General features: G+C 43.9%; 1 protein-coding gene across 2 annotated transcripts in view; it reads right to left on the bottom strand.

The window, feature by feature from the left end:
• The window catches only part of Xpo6 (exportin 6), a 125428-nt gene that overhangs the window by 23778 nt on the left and 74925 nt on the right, over window positions 1–26725 (bottom strand). For both annotated transcript variants that reach the window (XM_052714401.1, XM_052714402.1), the window contains 7 exons: window positions 23039–23148; window positions 14304–14412; window positions 13825–13917; window positions 12246–12315; window positions 8099–8258; window positions 6240–6332; window positions 1334–1478 (listed from right to left, as the gene is read on the bottom strand). In XM_052714401.1, the coding sequence (XP_052570361.1) occupies window positions 1334–1478; window positions 6240–6332; window positions 8099–8258; window positions 12246–12315; window positions 13825–13917; window positions 14304–14412; window positions 23039–23148 (780 nt within the window). The remainder of the gene's footprint in view (window positions 1–1333; window positions 1479–6239; window positions 6333–8098; window positions 8259–12245; window positions 12316–13824; window positions 13918–14303; window positions 14413–23038; window positions 23149–26725) is intronic.

Raw genomic sequence — 26725 nt, 5'->3', positions numbered from 1 at the left:
GAAACACCACACCAAGAGTCAAGGTCTGCAGAATAATTTAGGAAGGAGGTATCATGGTAATTTCCTAGAATCACAAAATATTTCTAACCTGTAACACCATACTCTCTACTTATTCTAAGGAAATTACATAACAGGATAAACATATTCTTGAATCTATGTATTTCAGAAGTATTTATTAAAGACAGGGTCTCATGTAGCCCAGACTGGCTTTGAACTTGCTATATAGCCAAGATGACCTTGAACTTCTGATCCTACTTCTATTCCTGAATGCTGGGATTAAAGGCATGTACCACCACCACACATTTTCAAGCAGTGCTAGGGCCTGAACCCAGGGCTCCATTCACATGGGGCAAGCACCCTACTAATTGAGCTAAATTCCCAGCCCAATTTTACCTGCAAAAGAATCAACCTAAAAGTGGAGCAAGAGCTAGGTCAATTATGGAACATACTCCTGATGAGCATCAAAACTTTTTAGAAATTTATCATTACACACAGCAGGTTTACGGAAGTCAACATAGCTCCATTAGAACAGAATGTCTGGATGTGCAAAGACAGTAAGAACACCTGAACGCTGAATATACCTCATGCAAGTTAACAGTCTTCTTGGGCAAGGACTTACTAGACTGTGTCCATCTTATATAGCTATAACCTTTCCTTAGCAAGTTCTCTTCTGGAACCCCACTATAGGCCGTCTAGCATTTGTAGAAGAGTAGACATAAAGGAAGCATCCTTCTGTCCATGAGAAAGTTAAAACTCATCCTCATAAGGAAACAGCACTGGGCAGTATGAAAACTCAAGTTGCTCTCTGCTAGGAATAAACAGCAGTACCTCTAGCTATCTACAAACTCTCTGTAAAAACACAGAAGCATGTCTAGAAGGATTGCCACCAGTCCTGACCATGTTCATCCCGAGAACAATGTTGCTTCAAGGAATGAAATCAAACAACAACAAAACTTTTTAGTTAACAAAACAGAGCAGGTACTTTCACCATAAGCAAAACCCAAGTCACACCTGAACATGTGTAGACTACAACTGAAAAGGGACATAAGGACTGGCAAGGTGGTTCAGGGGAAAGGTCCTTGCCACCACAAACCAGGGCCTAGCAGAGCGAAAAAAGAGAACCAGTTTCTATCAAGTGCTCTCCGATCTCCACAGGCATGCTGTGGCATTTGTGCACGCCTGTGCACACACAAATAAATAAATGTAATAAAACAAAATTTTTAAGGAACATGAAACACAGCTGTTATCACCCAAAGTCTGGACATTGTTTTGGTTTTATGGTAAACAGGACTAAGGAAAGAACAAACAGGTACGGCATTTTCTGTCTCAAGACCTTGGTGCTGATGAGAGGTGTGATCGCATCCATGGTGGTAGAGATGAGTGTCACAAACTGCTGTGTGTTCTGTCGATGGGCTTCACTGCAATACTGTGCCAACCAATGGGAGTAGGCCTGGAGAGCAGCAAGTGACTGGGCATGCCTGCAGAAAGGAAAGAATCAGTGATCTGAGGGCCACGTGAACACAGTGGCATGAAGTTGTTTCCGTAGGGAAGAAGACAAGCACCCCATCCACTGTGCAGGGCATTCCAGGACATGGTGACAGTGTAGAAATCAACCACCTGTATATGACCACCACTGTTGAGAATACACAGGGCAGTTCCTAAATACCTACCAGATCTTAATCTTTCTGTGACACTCAAGTTTATTTAAGAAGATGACAAACGTAAGGGGAGACATGCTAACTTAAAAAATAGTAAAAAACTAACTGGGTGGTGGTGGCGGCGGCGGCGGCGGCGGCGGCGGCGGCGGCGGCGGCGGCGGCGGCGGCGGCGGCGGCGCACGCCTTTAATCCCAGCACTCGGGAGGCAGAGTCAGGCAGATCTTTGTGAGTTTGATGGGGCCAGCCTCGTCTACAGAACGAGATCCAGGACAGGCACCAAAACTACACAGAGAAACCCTGTCTTGAAAAAAAAGCAAAAGCAAAAACAAAAAAAAATAGTAAAAACTTTACAGTCTTAGCTGCAGACTACAGTCTAGATGAGTAATGGGTATTATACAGCTCTGACAGAAGATTCTAGAACGTCTCCCTCACAGTACCCATCTGCCTGGAGTGTTCAGAGTTCTGCCTGGACTTCTGCAAAGGCTGCACTGGATCACACATTAGCAAAATACACTTAAAGTTGTGACCCCCTGCACTCAAGGCTGGGGTGAGAATAAACACTCTAGGTTCCAAATCAGCCTGAACTACAAAGTGAAACCCTGTTTAAAAACACAACTAAAAGTGAGTGACCAAACAAAAACCCCAAAACATGTCGGGCACAGTGATGCATATCTTTAATCTTAGCTCTTGGAGGAAGCAGCCAGCTTATTTCTGAGTTCAAGGACAGCATGGTCTGTATAGCTAGTTCCAGGTCAGTCAGAAAATAGAAAATCCTAAAAGCTCACAACTCAGTAAGATGATAAACAACAGAGACAAGGCAGCAGCAGTCTAGTTCAAAACACTGACCACACAGCTATATACAACTTCTCCTTTTCTGCAGTCACCACTAAGCAACCTGAGTGAATATTCTGATATGACCTACATATATAGTTCCCCATGGTGTGGGCACCATTAAGACCCTTTCTTGGTCACTGTTAAACAGATGATTCTTTAAAAAAAAAAAAAAAAGGGTATGGTCAAATGGATTATTTTTACTCCAAATAGTATAAACATTGTCCTTTTTAATTGCTGATCAAGTCTAACCAGGAACACTCCCTTCAAGCCAGCTCCTGTGTGTTCTTGCATATTCCAGACACATTCGGGAACCACTTCCTTATTCACTGATTCTACATCACTCCCCAGCATCATCCTGTCCCAAAACAATACATTTTCTCAAAGGAGTTCTGGTTCCTTTTAGTGGAGAAATTACGTTGTTAGACAGCAAAGCATAAGTGTGAGGAGCAGCGTAAGTGCCACAGCTTCTAAAGACAGACATCACTTCACACTCAAACAGCATCAACAATGCCCCACATGTCACTGACATGACACAAGAGGAAAGACATCACAGGATGCAGCTACCTTGGTGCAAACACAGAATAAGAGCTTAAACAGTGAAGAGAAATTTGCCAACTCTGGTCTGTAGGATATTCTTTAAACAGTAAACTCAAGGTCTGGGGCTCCAAAGTGTCTGTCTGTCTCTTCCTTTCTTATTTAACTAGGGGCTATTCTAGATTATGGGAGACAGATTTAAAGTTGAATCATGATTAAACCTTTAGTGCGTGCGTGCGTGCGTGTGTGTGTGTGTGTGTGTGTGTGTGTGTGTGTACACTAAATATTAGCTTATAACTTTGTAAGTGCTGACAAAGGTAATACAGTTCTAGAGAACGGCCTTGTTCCTTAGGAGATAGATACCTAAAAGGATTTACAGGTGAAGTAACATGCTATATAAAGTTTATTTTCAACTCACTCAACAACAACAACAACAAAAAGTACCTAAGTGTACAAAGACACAGAAAGAAATCCTAAAAAACAAAGGCAAAGATGCCCAAACCAATTCATGACTCCAGGCTAATTAGAGTATTTTATTCTGTGGGGTTTTTTTCCTTTCCCCTTTTAAACCATATCTACAGATTTTTCAAAATCTGTAACTTTTCAAATAGTTGTTAAGAAAGAGAGGAACTAAGTAGCACAAAGTAGGAAAAACTAGAAATTCTTAATAGGCAGCTAGTTTATTTTTCATACTCAGAATCCACTGAGCAGTCCATCTTTTACTGAAGGTCTAGGTATCAAAACTAAGAAGGACAGCAAGTGAGCAAGGTCAGTGATTGGAGTCTGAGCATGCCAATTAACATAGCGCGCGCACCCACCCCCACCCCTCAGAGCTCCTGGAGGCAGAAAGGGGGGGGGGGGCTCTCAAGCCTACAAACACCCTGTGCAAGGTATCCTGATAGTGAGCCAACTGGCATCTTGCTTGGGAGCTGGTGCACAGCTTTCTCTAGTTTTCAAAGAGGAAAGTAACATGTTTTAAATAGAAAATCCTAGTAAATAACTCTCTTCCCCGCATTGATTTAATTTGCAGCTGAAGAGAACAGCTCTTTTTTGTTTTGTTTTTCTTGAGACAGGGTTTCTCTGTGACTGGGGCTGTCCTGAAACTCAGCTCTGTAGATCAGGCTGGCGTCAAACTCACAGAGATCCACCTGCCTCTGCCTCCCAAAAGCTGGGATTAAAGGCGTGCACCACTGCCACCCGGCTGCACATTTTCTATTAAAAAACAAAGTGTATTTTAGGCCTTGCACCCACACACTCCTAGTCAGCTGTGGCTGTGGTGTGGAAAGCGGCACAAATACTATGTAAATGACTGGGTATGATTATTGTATTCCAATGAAACATGTTGAAACTGCAGGTGGGCACTGGTCTGTACTCAACTCCTGCCCTAGGCCCCAAAAGACTCAGCTAAAAGACTTCCTATCTCCAAGCTGAAACAAAGCAGTTTATCTGTCTGTAAAATGCAAAACCAGAGTTGATAGTCAAGTTCCCCAGAGGGAAGTATGAAAAAGCATGAGTTTCCTCTGCCTTATTCTTTACACAAAAGGTACTCTCAAGTAACCGGGTGCTAAGCATCACGTTTCTATGGCTCTGCCCTGGCCCACTCTACACCTTCTTTTAAGTTTCTATGTGTAAGTCAGACTCTTCTGCTTACGCCTGGACACTTGTTCTATTGCATTAACTGTTACCTGATCTAGGGTAGGGAAAAAGGTCTCTCAACCCTTGCAGCTTGGTCTTCTTACCACTACTTTACAGCTGGAGGAGGTGTGTGTATGTGTGTGTGCCATGGGTCAGGATTTACCAGCCTCTGCTCTAGTCCACAGCAAGCCTCTTGGGCAGTGCAACAGGGATAAGGTCTTATTTACAGTCCCCAAATTCCATCCCTTCCAGGTCATTCTCTCATGCATTTCCCCCAATATCATACTTCATCTGAGTTTCTTGAGTCAAGCGTCAAAGTAACCTGACATTCTTATTTAATACACAGACATTTGGGCCCTGTGCCATCCTACCAAACTTAAAATCTGGAGGAAGATGTTCGAAAGCCCTTCTGTGTTCCACTTGCTTTAGAACATCTATTTTGGTTTGGACTAGCTGCTGGCTTACAGAGCTCCCACAGTCCTTACAATGTCCCCCCAATAAGGACAACTTTTGCTTGAAAACATTTGGTTTTTTGCCCTCAGTTCCTCCAGTATCTTCAGAACAGTCAAAGTCTTTGGTTACTTTTAACAATCTTTTCCAACACAACTAAGCATATGTTAAGCAAGACAATTTCTGGAAAGTCCCTAGATTGCCAGGGGACCCAGCCATGTGCTTGGTGGGTTGGGGTCTCTGCTACACTCCAGCCTCTGGGGAAGGTAAAGGGACTAAAGGTTTCCCTGATGATATAACCAATCACTCATGCCTCCATACTAACCCTGAGGGGACCAGGTGAGCTGGGGAACCTCTGAATCACAGAACACATGCAGGTTTCTGGAGTGGACTGCCCAGAAAAGACAGGAAGGCTCTGAACCCCTCGAATACCTTGCTCTGCTCATCTTATCCAGCACTCATCTCTTATAACACACCTAGATGTGTCCTGCCAAGTTCGGAGACCCACTACAGCAAACTAATCAAACTTTCGGAGGAAATGTGGGCATCCCAACTTCCAGCAATCAGTCAGAAGCACAAGAAGCAGAGCTGGGGACAACAGTTGGCACTGGAAAGGAGATGCAGAAGGGACACTCCTGGGGACTGAGCCCTCAACATGATGATACAACCAACGTTACAACTGAGGTTAATTAGAAGATATTCAGTTTCTGGGGAAGAGCACCCTGCCCCCACGATAAAAGCATCTTGTATGAAATGGTTAGTTTTTGTCTTAATCCATCAACTCTGTCAGTGAACAACCTGCCTGCAGGGCAAGAGACACACAGTTCAGGAGCTTCCATGAATCCCTGTGTACCTTTCAGCCTCCTCTTCACCATGGTGCTCACTAGTTCCTAACTTCATGGCCACACTGTTGCCTCTTGCAATGTCTACCCCACAGAGCTTCATCCTTGGTCTCTTTAGTTCAAACAATTACATTCACCCCAGACATACATCTACTGATCTGTCTTTCTAGGGTGAGAGTTCAAGAGTGTCCCTCTATCTGTGGCAGGCACTGCTGTTCGCTACAGTCAGTTCATCTGCAAGTAGGGTCAACGTCTCTTGAGAAGGCAGTCATCACACTCTACTTACACATCAATGAGGTCAGGTTTCAACACTGATGGCACAGCTGTTTCAATGTTGTACAGTTTTATCTGAGATCCATACAGAGTAACTTTGACCAACCTGTTGACAAAGGAATAGGTGAGAAAGGACATGAAGCTTGAGAGCCCAAAACAAACAAAATGGACAAGTTGCCAAAGAAAACACCAAGGTTTCAGATAATAAACAAACAAACAAACACACAAATAAAATCTGATCTCCAGTTCTTTCCAAGAAAATAGCCAGAGCTGTGCATTAAGGGTTAATTACAAGAACATTACTAAAGCATCACCACTTATATGTCAAAAAGTCTAAAAACAATGGCTGGTGAGATGGCTAAGGGTAAAAGGCACTTGCCACCAGGCCTGATCACCAGAGTTTTATCTAGGGGAACACAGTAGGCAAGAACTGACTCCTATAAGTTGTCCTTTAACCTACACACACACACACACACACACACACACACACACACAGGCATACTCACATGTACACACACAACAGAGGAAAGGTTGAAACAAAGAGTGAAAAATTACTTGTAAAATTTTCTTATTACTACATACTACCACGATTATTAATTTTAACTTTGTTGTTAAGGGAGTTAAAACTCTTAGTTATGTTTCGTTTTAAGCCAAGATGTAAATTTTTTTTTAATTCGGTATAAGCTAGGTGTGGTGGTTCCCGCCTTTAATTCCCAGCACTCAGGAGGCAGAGGCAGGTGGATCTCTATGAATTAGAGGCCAGCCTGGTCTACAGAGTGAGTTCTAGGCCATCCAGTCTACACAGTGGGACACTCTCCCAAACAAAACAAATAAGAAATTTGGTATGCAAGTAACTCAGTTCTTAGGGTTGGTTCCTTGAATGTTACCAGTGATGAGACCAGCACACGAACTATAAAGCATCAGGCTTCACATACACTTACTCAGCTGTGAACCCAACACGTCCACCTGACCCACCTTCAGAGTCCAAGATGTTTAGGGGGAGGATTGGGCAGCTGAATGAGATGTTTCCCAGCAAACAGCTGCATTTCTCTCCAGGGACCCAAACCATCAACAGCCTATACCTCTAACATCTGCGGCCTACACGAAAGGGGATGCTGCTGTCTAGTGGAGTCTGCCCCCTCTCTTTTTCATGCATGAATATGTATGTGCACATGTGTAAATTCATGTATGTGCATCATATATCAGTGTGGAGGACAACAACCTTGGTTGTTATTCCTCAGGCACCTTCTACCTTTATCTTTCTTCCTTCCTGTCTTCTTCTATTGTTTTGGTGGGGAGCAAGGGTCTCACTAGAGTCTACTGCATAGGAGACGCTGGCCGGCCAATAGACCCCAGGAGTCTGCCTGTCTCTGTCTCCCCAGAGCTGGGATTAGAAGTGTGTGTGTCACTGTGCCTGGGCTTCTTCTGTTTTATTTTTGTTTTTAAATGTTGGTTCTGAGGATCAAACTCAGGTCCCTCTTACTCAGTCCCAGTAGGGCTTTCCTGATGTTCCTTTATCCCATCAGAAAAGACACGGAGCTTGATTGTGCCTGGATTTTTCTGAGTCCAATACCATTTTTACAGCTACATAGAAGGTTGCCAATGACTAACAGCTTGGCTTGTGTTTACTGTTTGTTCTGTTTTATTCACCACATTAAGTAGCTTATTCAAATCTCCCAGTAAACTACAAGAAACCTTTCCCACTGTTTTACAGATGGGGGCCTTAAAGCTCAGTACATCAAATGGCAATCTGCTCCATATTAACCTATACGTGGTATAAAAGACAAGAGGACACACAACGGTGCATGCCATCCTACCCTGAAAAGGAGAGCTGAACTCTGAAGGAGGGGCTGCATGGCACAGCCAGCCTACCTCTCCACGACTGTGAGAGCATCGTTGAACCTTGCAGCAAACACATCCCCAGTGAAGTACTCGGCTAAACGGCCCACAGCCTGCAGCAGGGAGCTCAAGTCTCTCAGTGAGCAGTGCAAGCGCCGGCAGTCATTCTCCGCTGTGATGTTCAGCCTGTGTCCTGGAACACAACAGCTCTTAGTTTTCCAGAGAAGAACAAGCTTTAGTTGTAATAAACAACCATTCCAAACAAAGCAAACAGGGTAACCTAATAATGCTCCAACAATAAAAACCTTTAGGTGCTTCCCAGTACAGAAGAGCACATCTGGGGACAGCCTCCACCTACAACTTGATCTATGTTGCTCCAGGGACCCAGGGCAATGATGACAGACAGTCTGGTATATCCCCGACCTCATTCCTTCTGATACTGGTACCGTTATGACATTACCAACCTACACACAAGGACATGCAAATGGGTGAGTCCAGTACATAACATGCCCACCATGGTCCTATGTCCAGGGCAGAGCTAGTGCTCTCTGTGAGCTCTGCACTCCATCCCAGGTTTTAGGCCAACACAACAGGGAAAAAAGGGCACAGGACTCAGGTACAGTAGACAGTCCCCACTACTTTCTCACTATACCATCAACCCTTCCAAGCTTGTCTCTTCAACCTTAAAAATGGGGAAGCTACTATCACCTAATTCACTACTGAACAGAGTACATTAACACCCTACAACCTACAGGGCATAGTTAAATTCTGTGATTATTATGGATCACAATGAGTTACAATTTTCTAAGGCCTGAAACTTTCTTACTTTTCAACATATATCCAAACCTAACAAGTATGATGCTAAGATGAATGACAAAATACCCTCAATTGGTCAGGCCTTGTCTTGTGGACCAGTCTCTTGACAGACACCCACAGAACCAGAAGGCAGTCAGGACTCTCAGTCTGGAGAAAGACCAGAGTCTGACAACGTGTTTATCAAACATGGGTGATATCAAGTAGTAAGTCATAGTTAAGGCCCAGGCTAGGGCACCTGCAATCCCACACTCCCTTAGCACTTTTCAAATCTGTGTCCTCCCAGAGCCACTCCAGGCCTTCACCACCTATCACCTAACCTCCTCCCCTGGTGCTTCCTCTCCTGGCATCTGTTGTCTCCTTACTGACTTGAAACCAACAGCTAACATGGCCACCAGTCAGAATAAGTGGTCATCTGCTGCGTGTTTGCACCTTTTTCCTAAACTCAGGTCACCTGAGAATACCGTCATTCCCTGTTCCCTGGGGATCCTTGTCAACACCGACATGTGATGCATGATGGTGCAATATGAATCCCGTCAAGCATGCTTGCATCTGTGTAGCCATATGCATGACACTTTGAATAGAAAACAGCCCCGACAGGCTGTGTATTTTACACTGTGGGTTTGAATAAAATGAAATTGCTGACATTTGACCATTTTGGACTAAATAAAACTAATTCTGTCTAATTCCATTCAACACATGTTCCATCCGTGGCAGTCAAAACTGCAGATGATCCTTTCCTGAGCCCTCTGCAAGGCAAACAAAGATGCAGGAAGTACATCCAGCCCTATCCCACTCCACCAGGAAATCTGCCTCCCCACCACAGAATCGTACACAGCACGCAGGGGAAGGACTGCTGTGCAGCGACCCATGCTTTCCCCTATTTGGCCAAGGCTTGGTCGTCGGCAATCTTCGTCCCTTCACTTCACAGCCACCTGAAAGCCTACCCCATTACTGACTCCAGATCTCTCATAGGAGCCACACCCAGTAGCAAAGGACACAGAATGTCTGCGAGGTAGAACCTTTCAACGGAAATGCTACTACATACAGGATTAGACAAGCTTTTAAAGTACTCTTTCCTCACTAAACCAAGCTACCATGAAGCAGTCTAAAAAGTAGCTTCCTTGCCCGAGAGGTGAAAGGGTAGAGGTATAAATAGGAGCAATTAAGGTATTCCACTCTGAGAGAATACACAAATCAGAAAACAACCTTCACACACCAAATAACACAAATTTAAAGCTTTCTATCCTGTAAATGCAACAATCTCTTCGGTAAGAAAGCTTGCGTGACTAACTGAAAGTTGATGGGTTTCTCAGAGCTAAGGGAAAATCTCAATGAGGAACAGCAGAAGCAAATACAGAACAGGGCTGAGGAGAACAGCCAAGGCGGGGTCTCCGTCCACACAGGAGATGCTGACAGTGAGGGCAAAAGCTGACCTGTCAGGGGCATGAGGCACACAGCAGCTGAGAAGGATGTGTTTTGCCTTGCTTTTTACCAAAGCAGCATTAGCAGGAAGTTCAGCAGTAGCAAATATGCTAACAAAACAGTGCCTGGTGTGAGTGTGTACTTGGGGGGGGAGGGGGGCCAGCGCCCCGAGCTGCACAGCTACCAATCACAATACACTCAAGTGTCAGAAATAGTCAATGAAGGGGAAACTGTCCCCGGCTCCTCACCACAGCCCACCAAGAAGACTGACACCATAGCAGGGAGGTCACTTGAGGGAGCAAACACTCATGGGAACCAGGGAACAAACTACTCAACATTTTCATTTTTTCAAAGAACCTTTGCACTGGAAACTTGGCTTCCAAGCTACTAGGGCATGGAGGAATGCTTCACGATGGGCAAGGAAACTCAAATGAGTTTATTTGGCCTGAGAGCTTTCACCACGAAGTAAGCACTGAGAATGAGATAATGACCTAGAGGAGCCAAGTGCTCTGTGAAACTGGCATGAAGTGGGCTTCAGCGAGGGCAGGGAGACCTAAGACTGCCCTTCCACGTTAGGAAGCTGGGTATCAGCAATCTCAGAAAAGGATTAGAAACCCATGCAGACATTTACCCAGAGACAACCATCAATCACAGCCAGGCTTGGTGGAGTCATGCCTTAAACCCAGCACTCAGTGAGTTCTAGGGTAGCTTGGTCTACACAGCACGTGTGTGGCCTACCAGGGCTACAAAGTGATAAACCACCAACACCAACACAAGTCAACACTGAATCAATCTTATGGGTCAATGGAGGAGGGCAAGATACGCTCTTTTTAAAAACATTCTTAGGGCCTAGAGTACAATTCTAATTGCAATGGCCTTCAAAGAGAGACCACCAATTCTGGAACCATCTAGCATTTTGTATCAAATGATCTTCATTAGTGCAAACATGCATGTTCATTTTGCAAAGTGCCTTTTCAAAGTTTATATAAGATGTTCTCAGCCAGGCTACAGAGCCAGAGCCTGTACTTGAGGCATGCCAAGTCCTATCACCCTCCTGGGGACCAATGAATGAGTAATAATAGTCATAGAAACAAACTGTCCCGGGTGGCCAGGGCAGCCTCACAAAGAGGCCCCATCATGAATGGCCAGTTCACCCAGGAGGAAGCTGCTTTCTGGGTAGCTCAGACCAGACAAGAGGCTGCAGGCTAGGTCAGCATGTAGGAAAATGCTGAAGAGCAGTACACAGTGGGATAAACAAGGCAGGGTAGGGGAAGGGTGGAGTGATGCACGAACTTAAGGTTATTGGTGTTTTCACCTGGGAAAAATGAATGCCAGTTTAGGGCATCTTTCCATCACTCCCCATTATTCCATCTTGCTATTATTACAAACCGACTATGCGGCCCTGGGTCAATCAACAACTCCGAAGAGCATTATCCTCTTCTGTAAAATAACAATAACTAGTAACAATACTTCTATCTCAAAGTATGGAGAAGAAAATGGAACGTCACAGTAGACAACATGGTACCTGGCATGCAATGAGTGCTCTACAGAGAGGCTGTCATTATTATCACGCCCCTCTGGCCAGGGACTCGAAGTCTTTGCATCCAGCTGTGGGCAGAGCCTTCTGCAGACCTCTCACAGCGGAGCTCCAGAATGAATGGAGCTGCTGACCTAGTGAAAGCCCACAGCCATTTTCCTTCCAGCGCACTTGCTGTCTGAAGGAATATAAGGAAACCCTCCAGGACTTTAGTCTTAGCCCTGATTACTTCCCCCACAGCTTCTTTGTAGCAGGAAGGTCTAAAAACTTCAATTTAGAAGTTAAAGAGATGTGAAGAGAAGCTGTACAAGGCAAATCACATTATTACAGCAGAGGTGACAGTAATTAACTATTAGTCCAACTTTTTTAATGCTAAACTAAATTTGAAAGTAAAGACCAATTTACCTGACCCCGAAGTAACTACAAATTGCTGTAATCCCAAATAAACTTCTAAATTGTCCTGAAGAACTGGGAACTGAAAACAAAGAGACAAAGTTTAAAACAAAAATCATAAATGCAAGTTTTGATACTATTTTTAACATTAAAGCATTAAGTACCTATAAGGAGAAGGACAGGATCATAAACTTCCCTTTACAGGCACTAAGCACAACTCCCTTTCAGTACCCTCCCAAGTCCTACAGATCAAACCTATTAGTACCAGAACAACAAAGAAATCAAGGTCAATTTGACTGCTTTAAAAGTCATAGCAAAAGATTCTGGGGCATGACTACTACAGTCCTAAAAGGGCATCAGCTGTAACTTCAAGAGCTAGGTTGTCCATCAAGTCTGAGAAGGTCCCTGATCTTGAAAGAAATATCAAGTATGTCTTATTAATGTGCATGACAAAGAGAAAAGGCAGACGCAATGATTAGGGCATCAGTTTCCCTTGTTCATGTAGCAAACAGGACTTCATAGTGCTACCTTTCTTTCCTAGGTTGCTATATTCACCATTAAGATAAGACTTAATATAAAGCAGGTGGATCTCTGTGAGTTGGGAGTCTAGCTTGGTCTACAGAGTGAGTTCTAAGACAGCCAGGGCTACACAGGAAAACCCTGCCTCAAAAAAAAAAAAAAAAAAAACTTAAACTTGCCTAAGAAAGGCAGGTAGCAGAGTAAACGGCCACTTCCTGTGAGAGAATGCCAAGCAGTGGCTTGCAGCTATGTGCTGAAGCAGACCCCAGTAACTTAGCTTGCCTTTAAGGAGATGGAACCCAGCACATAAGTGCCGGCAGAGAGACGGAACAGTCTGCCCACAGTGGGAATGACACAGGCTAGTCTTCTATCAATGTAATTTCTGCCAGTAACATTTCTGTTGGCCTGGCTGCCTCCAAGACACTAATAAAAGCATTAAGATACTTCTAAAATTCATACTGCATCTAAGAAGAAACAGTGCTTCCAGAAGTGGGCATAAAATAGTTCATGAAAATGTTAACAGTACAGGTGGAAGTTGGTTTATGGTAATTAGTCTAGAAATAAACAAACAAAGGCCAGAGCGTTAGCTCAGCTGGTAGACTGCTCACGACACACAAGAGGACCTGAGTTCAATCCCTGGAACCCACATTAAAAAATACACAAATAAGGCTGGGTATGGTGGCACAGCTCTTACACTCCCCACTGGGGAGGCAGAGAAAAGAGGATCTCTGTGGCTGGCTGCCAGCATAGCTTATTTGATGAGTTACAGGCCACTAAGAGATTCTGTCTTAAAAAAACAAAGTAGATGGTGTGTGAGGAATATCACATGAGGCTAACCTCTACAAACATATAGGTAACAGACAAACAGAAAACACACAAACATATGCATATGAACATACACACACATACACGCACGCACGCACGCACGCACGCACGCACGCACGCACGCACGCACGCACACACGCACAGATACAGAGCATGGGAGAAGACAAAGATGGACAGATAGGTAAGTACAAAAGCCATGTTCTACGGGTCAGGAACCAGTTAGACGTCCCCTTCAAATGTGAGTTACCAGAGTTGAGAAGGCGTGTGTGGGAAGGAGTTCCATCACTTTGGCCACCACCTCCAAGCTCTGGCGTAAGTACCGCTGCCACTCTGTCTGCTGCTGTGGGGAAAAAACAAGGGTATCAGCTCTCCAGGACAGGCAGATCCCTGTCCTCTTTATCACCAGCCTCCCGTTAGCCTTAAGTCTATTCTCAGATGTTAAATTTAGAGAAAATAGAAAATGGTGGAACCATTCACATTCCAAGGTTCAGTTTAAAACAAACAGCTTCTAGCACATGCCTAACAGACTATCATTCCAGCCTTCTCATTTAAACACTCCTTGAACTATTCCTACCGGCATCCAGCTAGGTAGATAGAGAGTCCAGAGTACAGGACTCATTAAAGCAATTCTCATGCACACCTGGCCTCTCTATATTTCTAGTCCATAGAGGTAAAATGCCTGTAAAACAATTTTTCAGAAACCAGCAGGAGAGAAATGTCTCTTACATCGTCATCCAGAGTTTCATCATCCAACTCCTCCAGCTGGGCCTGGTTGTATCTGAACTGGATTCGATTCAACACCTCTGTGAGCAAGAGGACCAGGGCATCTTCGTACCTAGGGAAGAGGGAAAGAGTCAACAGCAAGTGAAAGCATACTTTCAGCTTCAGCTTTGGACCAGGCCTCCTGGACTGTAGGAGCAGTACTCACCTTGAACACACTTAAGGCCTGGTGCTTTGTTTCTGAGTTGGGACAGGCGTGTATGAGAGAAGAGGTACTGTACTATCCACACTTCTTTGTGATGCACTCTCTTCTATAGTTAAGATGGTTACTAGTTCTTGTGGTTATTGCTTGCATGGAATATCAATTTCCATCCTTTGACTTCCAACCTATCTCACTTGAATCTAAAGTGAGTTTCTTGGTAATTGGATCATGGATTTTCAAATCCATTCTGCCCATCTCTGCTTTTTAACAACAAAATCTAATCCATTATAGCTAATGTAATTATCAATAAAGTAAGTCTGATTTCTGTCATTTTTTTCTGTCAAATATATATATTTTCTAGAGCAGCATTTTAAGTCCCTTATCTTTTATTTCACTACATATGTTTCAGGTTTTTATCATTCTTTGAGGACTAGAAGCACTGTATGTAAACATCAACAATTAACACCCTTTTGTTGTTTTTCTAGACAGGGTTTCCCTGGGTAGTCCTGAAGGCCAGGCTGGCCTTGAACTCAAGAGATCCACCTGCCTCTGCATCTGAGTGCTGGGATTAAAGGTGTATGCCACCACCTCCAGATTAACCCTTCTAATAGCTACGAGAAGTAAAGTGTGAGAAAACTACAATTAAATTGCTCAAGATCAACAAGCAGGCTATTGTGAAGCCAAGACTCCCTAACTCAAGCCTCATGTTCTCTCTACGGATGTCAGACTACTAGTGGCTTTACGTCAAACCCAAAACTCAACCTTCAATTCACTTTAAGAGCACTTAGAAACTAAAGGGAAATCCTGACCCTCTGGTTTGTATCTAAAGGTAATTGATTAAAGAAATACCTTAAGCCCCACATCTGGTTACTTTCCACAATAATAACCTAGCACAGAAGATACCAAGTTATTACAGAATACTTGGTATCATGTGGGGAGAAAAAAAAATGATTATTTTCAAGAAAAGATTATGCACCTAAATGCATCCTTTCCTGAAAAGCTTCTAGGACCAGTTAAGACTCAGTTCCTACTTGCCAGCATGTGAGCAGGTGGAGGCTCCATAAAGTCCAAGTCTCCTGAGCCTCCTAGGCTGTACCACTGAGATGCTAGAGGAAGACTGCAAGGTAGAAAGAAGGGGGAAAGGCTTCAGCCTTCCCGTGGGCTTGCTCTCTGACAATGCTGACCAGCAACAGCTATCCCATGCCCCTACCCAACTTCAATACTCACCCCTTCCAATTTCATTCTACATTCCCAGCACCTATCTCATATGCATACTCAGAGGGTCAAGAGCTCCTAAAGGAATGCTTGAATGCCAGCTTCCTGGTCCTCCTCAGAGCTCCTGGGATAAGAGGTGTGGCCTACTCTTTAAAGACCTGAGCCTTCACCAGCTACATGAAACTTACTTAACCTACTGACCTCCTTCCCCTGACCCTGGCTTAGTGATGGCGCTGCTTCCTGTAGTTATCAACTGTGCTGCCTCCCTCACTGTTTCCCTAGCCTTCTAACACCTATTTAACCAACTGTCTACGCTGGAGTCTAGGTTAAAATACCTGTGGTTTCTGTTTTCCTGGTAGTACCCTAACCAGTTTGCTACCCAATCCAAGAGAGCCAAACTTGAAAGAATTAAACCAAAGTCAACTGTAGTCCATCTAGTCTAAGCATTGCCAGCCACAAGATGAAATCTCTGTAGAGACAGTCTATAGACCTCTAACAATCCTCCTGGGCTATCACAGTCTAAACATTGCCAGCCACAAGACAAGTCTCTGTAGAGACAGTCTATAGACCTCTAACAATCCTCCTGGGCTATCACATTTCAGTTATGTGGGTACAACAGCTCATTTCCTACCTATAGGCAGACACTGCCCCTTCTCCACAAGACTGAACCATTGTTTTCAAGTGATTTAACAATATAGCAAACACCAGGCCTAGAATAGAATAGCAATTGAGTATGGCACAGGAAAGAATACTGGCTGGGGAAATTACTAATAAAATTGACATGTGTGGTTAAAAAAAAAAAAAAAAATCACACTTGAGTGGATGTCCTAGGTAGATAATCAACACCCAGGCCTGGGGCTCTTTACCTCCCATTTGCTGTGACATAATCGATAAAGTTGTAGGCATTTTGTTATAAATTGCTATGTCAGATTAAAATACTCTCACAGAAAGCATATCCCTTTCAGACTAGAGCATAGATAGATTTTGCCACTGCTAAATAAACTCCATCAGGAACTGTGCTAAAAGCACACAAGTAACAGACCTCCCAAAGTGTGTGACAGGCATGAGAGGTGTGTGTGGATAGCACAGAAACCCCAGCTGCTCTATACCAATTTACCACCACCATCCCAGCCCCAAGTAAATGAACACTGGCATTGAGGACAGCTAAAACATTACATTTTCCAGTAGACACAAAGACAGTAAAGGAAATTGCTGACTCAGGTGTACTAGCTCATTTTTATGTCAACTTGACAGGCTAGAGTCATTGGGGAGATCTCTCTTAACTGACAAAATGTCCCTACCAGATGGGCCTGTAAGGAAAGCCTATGAGCATTTTCTTAATTAGTGACCGATGTAGAAGAGTCCAGCTCACTACGGGTGGTCATGGGGTGTTTAAGAAAGCAGGCTAAGCAAGTCGTAAGAGCAAGCCAGTAAGCAGCATTTCTCCATGTGTGCATCAGCTCCTGCCCTGACTTCCCTCAGTAATGGGCTGCAATGAGGAACTGTAAGCTGAAATAAACCTTTTCCTCCAAGGTTTTGGTCCTGGTGTTTTATCAGCAAGAGAAACCCTAAGGCAGTAGGGTTTCTAGGAAAGCAGTTTCGGCCCAGCCTCTCCACTTCTCATTCTCACTGCCTTAGCTCTAGATGTGGTGTCTGTAGACTCCCTCCTGCTGCCTTTCCCATAAGGAAGACAAGGTAACTGTGTGTGAGGACAGTCTATAAAGGAGCAGGAAAGGGTGAGTTGAGATCTTAACCCAGCAGCACTGCTGTCCTCCTAAGAACATAACCAGGTGCATACCTGATACCTGAGGAGGCCAAAGCATTCAGATCCCCCAGAACCCAAGTTACAATACAGATGGTTCTGAGCCACCATGAGTGCTGGGAATCAAACTCAGGTCCTCCGAAAGAGCAGTCAGTATACTTAACTGCCAAGTCATCTCTTCATCCCCTTAAGAAATTTAAAAGAACTGAAAATCATACAACTATATCCAGATAACGAAATTGAACTGGAAAACACTAACAAGGATATATAGGAAATCTCCAAATATCTGGAGATTAAACAAAGAGATTTAAAGCAAAATTCGACAATCATTTAAATTAAGTGGTATGGTGTATATATTAAACTCTGATAAAGCTGAAATAGTGCTTAGGGGGGAATTTATAACATTAAATGCACATATATTGGGCTGGGGAGATGGCTCAGCAGTTAAGAGGCCTTGCTGCTCTTGTATAGGACCTAGGTTCAGTTACCAGCATCCATATGGTAACTAACAACTGTCTGTAACTTCAGTTCCAGAGGATACGATGCTCTTCTGGCCTCCTTGGGCACCAGACATGTATGTGGTACACATACAAACAGGCCAACACTAATACACACAAAATAAAAACCTTTAAAAGAACATGTATGTGTATAAACGAAGAAAAAACCCTACTAGACACAAACTTAGCTAGATAAAACTAGCCAAATTAAAGCAGCTAGAAAGTAGGTGCCCAATAAATACAAATAAGCAAAATGAGAATATATAAGCAAGTCAACACACAGAAAATAAACAACTGATAGAAAATTCCAGATGGTGCAGTCTGGGCATAAATAATCTCCTTGTAGGGGCTAAAGAGCTACTGAAACTCTGACCTCTATCTTTTTATTAACTGCATACAATGTCATGTACGACAGCAACACTTCCTCAGTAAGCAGAACAATCCACATTCTTTTACAGTTCAATGTAATGACACTCAAAATTCCTGTGCTGCTCTGTAGCCAGCATTTGCCAGGATTCTTGTGACAAAGAGGTTCACAGGACATGATACAATAACTTAGGTTGCTTCACACACTGACTTCTTCCTCTTCCTGTAAAACCTATGTTTCTACACAAGGGCCTGACCCCTGGATGAGCCCCAAGAGACACGGGAGAACTGGCAGCGAGCACTTTCTCAGGGGCACCAACTGCCAGCCAAGGCCCCACATGCTGGTTCAGCAGGCCTCCTCCACAGTGTGAAGAAGGTAAAACCACACCCAGCACAGAGGTGCAAATGGACCCTGAGATCCAGGCTCTCTGTGCTATGATCCTAACTGATGAGCAGGACAATCAACTCTATCCACAATTCTGCTAAGCAGAGCATGATGCAGACATTTATCTTCACACTGGGCCCAAGTCCTGAAGTCCCACCAGCTCTCAGCCAGAAACTTGAACATTCTCACTGAGCAAGGAATATGCATTTTCCACCATGCTCCAGTGTTCAAGCTCCTAGATCCACAAATAAATCTGAGTACATTTGTGCTTCGAAGTCTGTAACCTGCAGTGCCACTTTGTTGTAACAAATGATGCAAAACTCTAAAACCACAAGGGACAGGAAATGAGTGCGGCCTTTGTGACTTAACCACACCTACGTTTCCCATTTGAGACACCAAGAAAACAATTTCTGACTACTTCCTATAGGTCAGTCAGTTTTGAAGTTCCGGCTTAAGCCACAAATGTGATTCCAAAAGCATGCCTGTGTTATCAGATGACAAACATTTGATCACATTTGCATGCTCACAGTTAAAGTAAGTATGGTAATTAGAAGTGCCAATGTTCTTCAGTAAACAGCTCATCTCTGATATACTAGACAGAACAGTGACTTCTAAACCTTCAAGTCCTTAACTTAAAAGCTTTACACTCAACATACTTGTAGAGATGTATAATAAAAGGGATGACATAAGCCGAAGTTCAATGTTCCTTCTTTGTACACCCCAGTTGTACAAATATGTTGGTGCTATTCTTTCTAGTTCACTCCCTCAACCACTAGAGTATTACACAAGAAAAACAGGTCCTGGGGTAGTTTCTATTTAACATAAATCAGACCAGCTTTGAGGATTTCATTTTTCTGCTTTGTGCATGTACATAGACATATTAAAAAATAAATCCCGAGGCTGGGGAGATGGCTCAGAAGTTAGGAATGGTTCTGCTCTTCTAGAGCAGCTGAGTTTGTTCCTAGCCCCCACAGGCAGTAGTTTAAAACTCCGTGTAACTCCGGTTTGGGGAGCTGACACCCTTTTCTAGCTTCTATGGGTAACTGCACACACATGGTGTACTGCTCGCTCTCGCTCTCTCTCTCATACACACATACACACACACACACACACACACACAAATGTCAAAAAATATGTAAGTCAAATGAAGAAATGGCTCGGCTGTTAAGAGCACTCACTGCTCTTGCAGAGTGAGTGAGTCCAGCTCCCAGGTGGCTCACAACTGCATGTAAGTCTAGTCCCAGGGGATCTGACATATTCTGGCGCACCCACATACACAAGCACATACTAAACACACACATAAATAAAAATAGATCTTTAAAAAAATAAGTCATGAAAAATAAAGTTTCATTTAGGAAAAATAAAACTATCAATGAGAAAAATTCCTAGCATTTAAAAGAGCCTGCAGAATTTCTAAGCATGTGTTGCCAGATGGCAGGCTGCCACGCAGGAAGGTGGATAAAAGGCCTTTAGCTGTCTGTGGTCACAGCCAAGTGGCAGCAGCATTTTACATTATTCCTTTTCATCATCATCATCACTGTGACCATTATGTGTCTATGTTTTAGATGCATGACTTCCAATATCCTAACCCTCCTGCAAGACATCCCTTGTGTAAGAAGAAATGTGACAGCCTAGCACCTGACCAAAAGGAATCCTTGAAGCAGAAGAGGAGGCAATTAAACTCTCTATAGCTCTCCTCAGAGTCACATTCTCCACACCTCCTGTTTCCACTGTGCTTTAAAGAGCATTTTCACACTAATCACTTTTCCAGGTCATCCTCAACTGAACTGCAAGATATAAAAGAGTATCTACCACTAAACATAGGAGAGTGGGGTATGAGCCCAGAACCAAAGGACTTGCCTGTTCGGCCTATAAGAAAGACATTCTGATAAAATGGCTTTTCTTTGAAGAATCTCATTCAAAAACACAATTGTCAAAGTCAGTAACCTCACCAGACCTACTATTGTGTAATAAGGTCTCTGCTGCATGGACACGCCCTCCACCCAGAACTGCATTGAAGCTGACACTAACGCAACTCAGAAGCCCTTCTGCAATCAAAAGATGTTTGCAAACAAAAGAACAAATGTTTAAACTTCCAGTGTCAGTATTCCGTTAAAATTTAAAAATCCACAACACCTTAGCAGTGAAAAGAATTCTAGAGATCTAGTACAATCTCCCTACCCAGAAAAAAAGATCCACTTCTTTCCATGCAGCATTCTCTAGGAAACTCTGGGAAAGGGTGTTCATTACCTCTACCACTATTATGGTTTGAAATATTCTGCCCTGACCCATACATGGATGATATACTGTTCAGGGGTGGGGTCTTGAGAGGTGATGGGGGGGGCATGACCTGGCAGAGTACAGCTTGTCCCTGGCCTCTTCTTCCCTCAACCATTTCTTGGCCCACCCTTCCCTGGCCACTCTGATCTGATCACCCTTGATCTACCCATACTTCCTACCACTATGCTCTGCTTCACCATGGCCCAGAAACAAAAGAACCGAGTGACCACTGCTGTGGGATGGTCTGTATGTGCTCTGATTGGTCAATAAATAAAACACTGATTGGCCAGTGGCCAGGCAGGAAGTATAGGCGGGACTAACAGAAAGGAGAATTGAGAGAACAGGAAGGAGGGAGGAGACACTGCCAGCCGCCGCCATGACAAGCAGCATGTGAAGATGCCAGTAAGCCACGAGCCACGTGGCAAGGTACAGATTTATAGAAATGGATTAATTTAAGATATAAGAACAGTTAGCAAGAAGCCTGCCACGGCCATACAGTTTGTAAGCAATATAAGCCTCTGTGTTTACTTGGTTGGGTCTGAGCGGCTGTGGGACTGGCAGGCGAGAGAGATTTGTCCTGACTGTGGGCCAGGCACGAAAACTCTAGCTACAGACCATAGGCCGAAACCTCTGAATCACGAGTCAGAGTAAACCTTTCCTCCATCCAGCAGTTTTTAATAGGGTGTTTTACTGCAGTGACAGCTGACCCGCACAGCTATACTAGCACCGTTTCCTAACCACTTAGGTATATCACACACTCTCTATGTTACTTCTTAACAACTCAAAAACTGTCACCATCAACAAAGAAACAAAATCTGCCAGAGCGAATTTCCCTAAACACAACCAATTACAAACTACAGAATGAGCTTTCAGAGCCGGGCTGCTCCAGAGGCCGTGTCCTGGTGACCCACAGAGACTGCTCTCATCCGTACTATGCCCACACAGAAGCTAAAGCCAAACCAGACACCGCCTGCAGCCTCTCGCAAGTAAGCAGTAGAGCACCTGCTTCAGTGGAGCTGACGTTCGTCTGCAAGTGCCTGTCATGAACTAGTGAACACAGTAACATTAAGAATCAGGTTGGCACAAGAGTCTACTTTTACCATGGAGAACAAAGAGAAGTTGTCGTCTTTGGGCCTACCTGTTCCATGTGGTAGAACACAGAGCACAGGAGAATATATAAAACACTATGGCTTATACTGTTAAGAAAAGCTGCCATTTAACCTTCGCTGTGAGTGGATCCTGTCACTATTGGATAGCATGCTGAACTCACGAGCTTCCCTCTTCCTTTCTCTGGCCCATGGCATAAGCATTATACTGGACAGAAAACAAGAAAAACACTTTCCATTTTCTTTATTTAAAAACTATAATTAAGAGTTGGCAGTAGTAGAGGAGACCTTTAATCCCAGCACTCAGGAAGCAAAGGCAGGTAGACCTCTGTGAGTTCAAGGCCAGCCTGTTCTACATAGTGAGTTTCAGGACAGCCAGGGCTACATAGTGAGACTCTGTCTCTCTGTCTCTCTGTCTCTCTCTGTCTCTCTCTCTCTCTGTCTCTGTCTCTGTCTCTGTCTCTCTCTCTCTCTCTCTCTCTCTCTCTCTCCCCTCTCTGCTTCCTGTCTCTGGATATAAAGGGAAGAAACTTTGATACATCTCAAAGTTTAAGGACATAATGAACCTTGAGCTCCTTCACGTCACTTATCAGCTGTGAGGTCAGCCCTGCATCCTATGTTCCAAGCACTCTATACTTCCAGTGGGTTGTTTTAAGGAAATCCCAGGTGTAATATCACTTCATCCAATAAATACTTGTTGTATCTCTAAAACTAGGGCCTTAAAGAACAACCACAAAAGCATTATCATACCTAAAAAATTTTCAATGAATGTTACTTTTTAAAAAAGAAAATGCTCAGGCGGCATTACTGCCTGGGCAGCCTCCTTGCCTCATTCTCCTGAGGAGGCACAGTAGCATGGCTGCCCCTTAGGGCATAAGAGTAAGTGGCAACAGTGGCTACCTCTGTTTAGCAGGGTTTTGAAGTTTACCTGTTGAGAACTGCTTCCTTGTCTCCCAGACGACTTTTAATTTTACTTGTCAGATAGTCCAAAAACAGTGTCCAGATATCCAAACAAGAGAAGTAACCTTCATGAGTAGGCTATGATACAAAAGAAATCCAGACAATGAAATTACTTAATGCAACTGTTGTGCTTAGAAACACATACACCAGAACCGCAAAACCAAAGGCCTACCTACAGTCCCTTCTTCATGACCTCCACTAAGGACGTTGAGTCAGTCTTAACCAGTGGACCCTATTAAATCTCACCAGACAAGGGCACCATGGGACACCATGTGACAGAACTGCTCAGGGATTACAGAACGTGCCAAGGAACCCCGTCTGAGCCTGTGTGGAGAGGCTCCCACACACTACCTACTCTGCGTCGACTTTTGAGAAAGAAGCTTGCACTCTAGAGGAGATGTTCAAGGTCATCAACAGAAGCAGGACACAGCTGTGTCTTCTCTACTACAAACACACAAAAGCAAATGGAAGCCAGAGTACCTTCAAAGGCAACAGTCCACACATCTGACTATAAGGAAAGCAACAATGGCAGGTCTTTCTACATAGAAGACTGAAAAGGAGCTGTTGAGTATCACTCCAGGGTAGTATGGCATTTGCAAAACTCAGGTATCAAACAGGCCAATAGCAATCTCAAACCAGGAGCTGACAGAAACAGCAAGTTTCTTGGTACCTGGCCAGTCGTCCTTGGCAAACTTCTTAAAAACCTTGAGAGTCTATTCATGCAAAATCTAGGAGCCATGGTTTTCTTTCCTTCGATTCTGCTAGTTGACCACCTCACCATCCACCATATTTGTGAGAAGGAAGTTCGGTAGTACAGGCCTCTAATCCCAGCTGATCAGAAGGCTAAGGAAGAAGGATCTCAAGTTCAAACCTTACTGGGCCAAAAAGTAAGTTTGAGGTCATCCAGGGCAACTTAACCAGACAGAGTCTGTCACAAAACGGAAAATGAAAACAGGACTTGGACTGGAGTGGGGTTTAGTGCAAGATATTTTCCCTCCATATACAAGTCCCTGGGTTTGATCCTAGCACACCCTAAATCAGGCATGATGACACACTCCTATAATCCTAGAGCCAGGAAGGACCTCAAGATCAGCCTCCAATACATAGCAAGTTCAAGGACAGCCTGAGATACATGATCCTTTCTCAAGAAAGAAAACACATCACAAAACAAAAGAAAAAGAAAGGGTTAGGGATGACATTCATGCCATTCTAGCATGTGTAAGACCCTGGGTTCCATCCTTGGAACCCAAAAAAGAAAGAAAAGAAAGCAGAGAGCTGGAGCTGGCTCAAAGTAAAAGTGATGGCTGGGCACCCTGACCTCCTGAGTTTCATCCTCAGATCCCACGGTGGAAAGAGAACCAATTTTCAAAAGTTGTCCTGTCTTCACATGCATGTTGTGCCATGTGACTGCACACAATCACATAAACACTAACATTGTATACACATACACACACAATAAATATATGAATAAATTTTTAATTTTTTTAAAGGAAAGAATACGTTAGTTTTTCTATCAGATTTAGTTAATTTTTGTCAACCTGACACACACTGGGAAGAGAGAAACTTAACTAAGAAAATGCCTCCAGCAGATGGGGTTTGTGAGCATATCTTGTGGGGCATTTTCTTAATGACTGATGTAAAAGAGCCCAGGTCACTATGGGCAGTGCTACCTCCAGTAAGCAGCTTTCCTCTATGGTTCCTGCTTCTGCCCCTGCTGAGTTTCTGGCCCAACTTCCCTCAGTGATGGACTGTGATGGGGACAGGTAAGCCAAATAAACCCTCTTCCCCACAGTGCTTTTGGTCATGTGTTTATCACACCAACAGAACACTAACTAAGATAAGTTTCCTTCTGTTTCTGATTCACCCGGAAATCCACTTTCCAATGATATGTTTTCAAGGAATAACTAATGACTAAATAAAGAAGGACACGGGGAGGAGGTGACCAAACTAAAATCTCAGGCAGGAAAATTATAATTAAAAATCCACCAAGCCTCAGGGTAAGTTTGCTCTTTCCTGGAATCCCAGTATTTGAGTCTGAGGCAGAAGAATTACCAAGAGTTCAAGGTCAGTAGGGACTCACAGTGAGGTCTTGTCTTTAAAAAAACAAAAGTAACATATAAAAAAACTAAAATAAGCCACTAGGGGTGTAGCTCAGCAGAGCATGTATCCAACCTATTTGGATGACTCTGGGTTCCAGTCCCAGGACCACAAAGAAACAGGACGATAAAAACCTCACAACTAAAAGAAAGCTAAAGGGACACCCATTAAAACCCTAACACCACCCGGATTGTCTGCCATAAAACCATCCCAGAGAACCACGAGGTAAACCAACTATCAAACTACAGGGAAGTAACAGAGAGTTGGAAGACTGGCCACTGAGGCTGCCTGTGTACCTGCAGTCTTGTCACAGCATGGCTTGCTGAGCTTCCTCAAGTAAGTCATCTCTCTGCCTTTTATAATTTGAGAATTCCCACTGGTCCCCACAAAAGAATATGACTGATCAGATGTACATGGAAATGTTTTTTAAAAGCTACTACAAACAAAAAAAGGTCAATTTATGGCATTGCACCTATATACATATTATACTCATGAATGTGCAAAAACACAGCTAGGGCTTCTACCCCAGCACAGCTGGAAACACCACCCATCACTCCTGCACCTGATAAACCTACTCTAAGAGGTCTGTGCATTGCCCATAGGCTGCCTGTACTGGCCTTTGACATCAGCCATGGAAACAAAGAGGACAGACAGACAGACTGACCTGACTTTTGGAATCACTCCAATTTTCATGACCCTTCCTGATCCATTTATTTAAAGTAACTGTATTCAGATTTACTTTTCTGTTTCTAAGGCTAACTAATCACTCACAATCCTGCCAGGGTACAACTGATGACACCAGCCACGCCTTCCAAATGGTTTAGAGTGGTGATTCTTCACTGGCATTGATCTTATAGCAACCTTGGAAAGTGAACACTTGTTTCTCACATTTTCTAGTTTAGAAAACCACGGCTCAAAAGTTGCCTGCCCGAGATGACAGGACAACCAAGGGACAGAATAAGAACTTCCAGTCCAGAGCCCTTTCCCTGCACTGTGCCACCCTGGACATTGCTGTGGGGAAAGGGTAAAAGGAAACAAGCAAGGCCACGAGGGACCTGGTGAGAAGACAGAGAGAGGAGGGCTAGAAGGCAGAAATCTCGGGCTCACAGTTACCCCAAGAGGTACAGCAGCCAAGGAGAGTCACAGAGGAGGCCAGTGTCTGGGGAGAAGCAGCCACAGGACTGCGGCAGAGCCCAGTAAAGAAGAACGCAGGAAGGGAGAGAAGAGGAGAAGTAGCCGAAGAAAGAAAACACCACTCTGACTGCTCCTTCAAAACGTTGTATAGTACCAGAACAACCATGACTCTGAGAAAAGACAAAGCTACTGAGCGTACTCCTTGCCAGAGTCTAAGCGAGAAACCTTCGCCCTTCACAAATAGGAGGCTGTGATGGAATAAGAGCACACTGCGAGCCCAGAACTGGAGCCCTGAGGTCCTTCATTGGTTTTCTTAAATCCCAACCGCACTCTGCCCTCATCTTCAGTACATCGTGTGCTGTATGGTATTCTCCTCCTTCTGACACCATGATACCATCTCAAGTACATCGTGTGCTGCATGGTA

Source organism: Peromyscus californicus, unplaced genomic scaffold (genome assembly GCF_007827085.1).
Source record: "Peromyscus californicus insignis strain IS unplaced genomic scaffold, ASM782708v3 Scaffold_4__1_contigs__length_199733344, whole genome shotgun sequence".
Lineage (NCBI taxonomy): Eukaryota > Metazoa > Chordata > Mammalia > Rodentia > Cricetidae > Peromyscus > Peromyscus californicus.
This window is presented reverse-complemented; position numbering and strand designations above follow the sequence as displayed.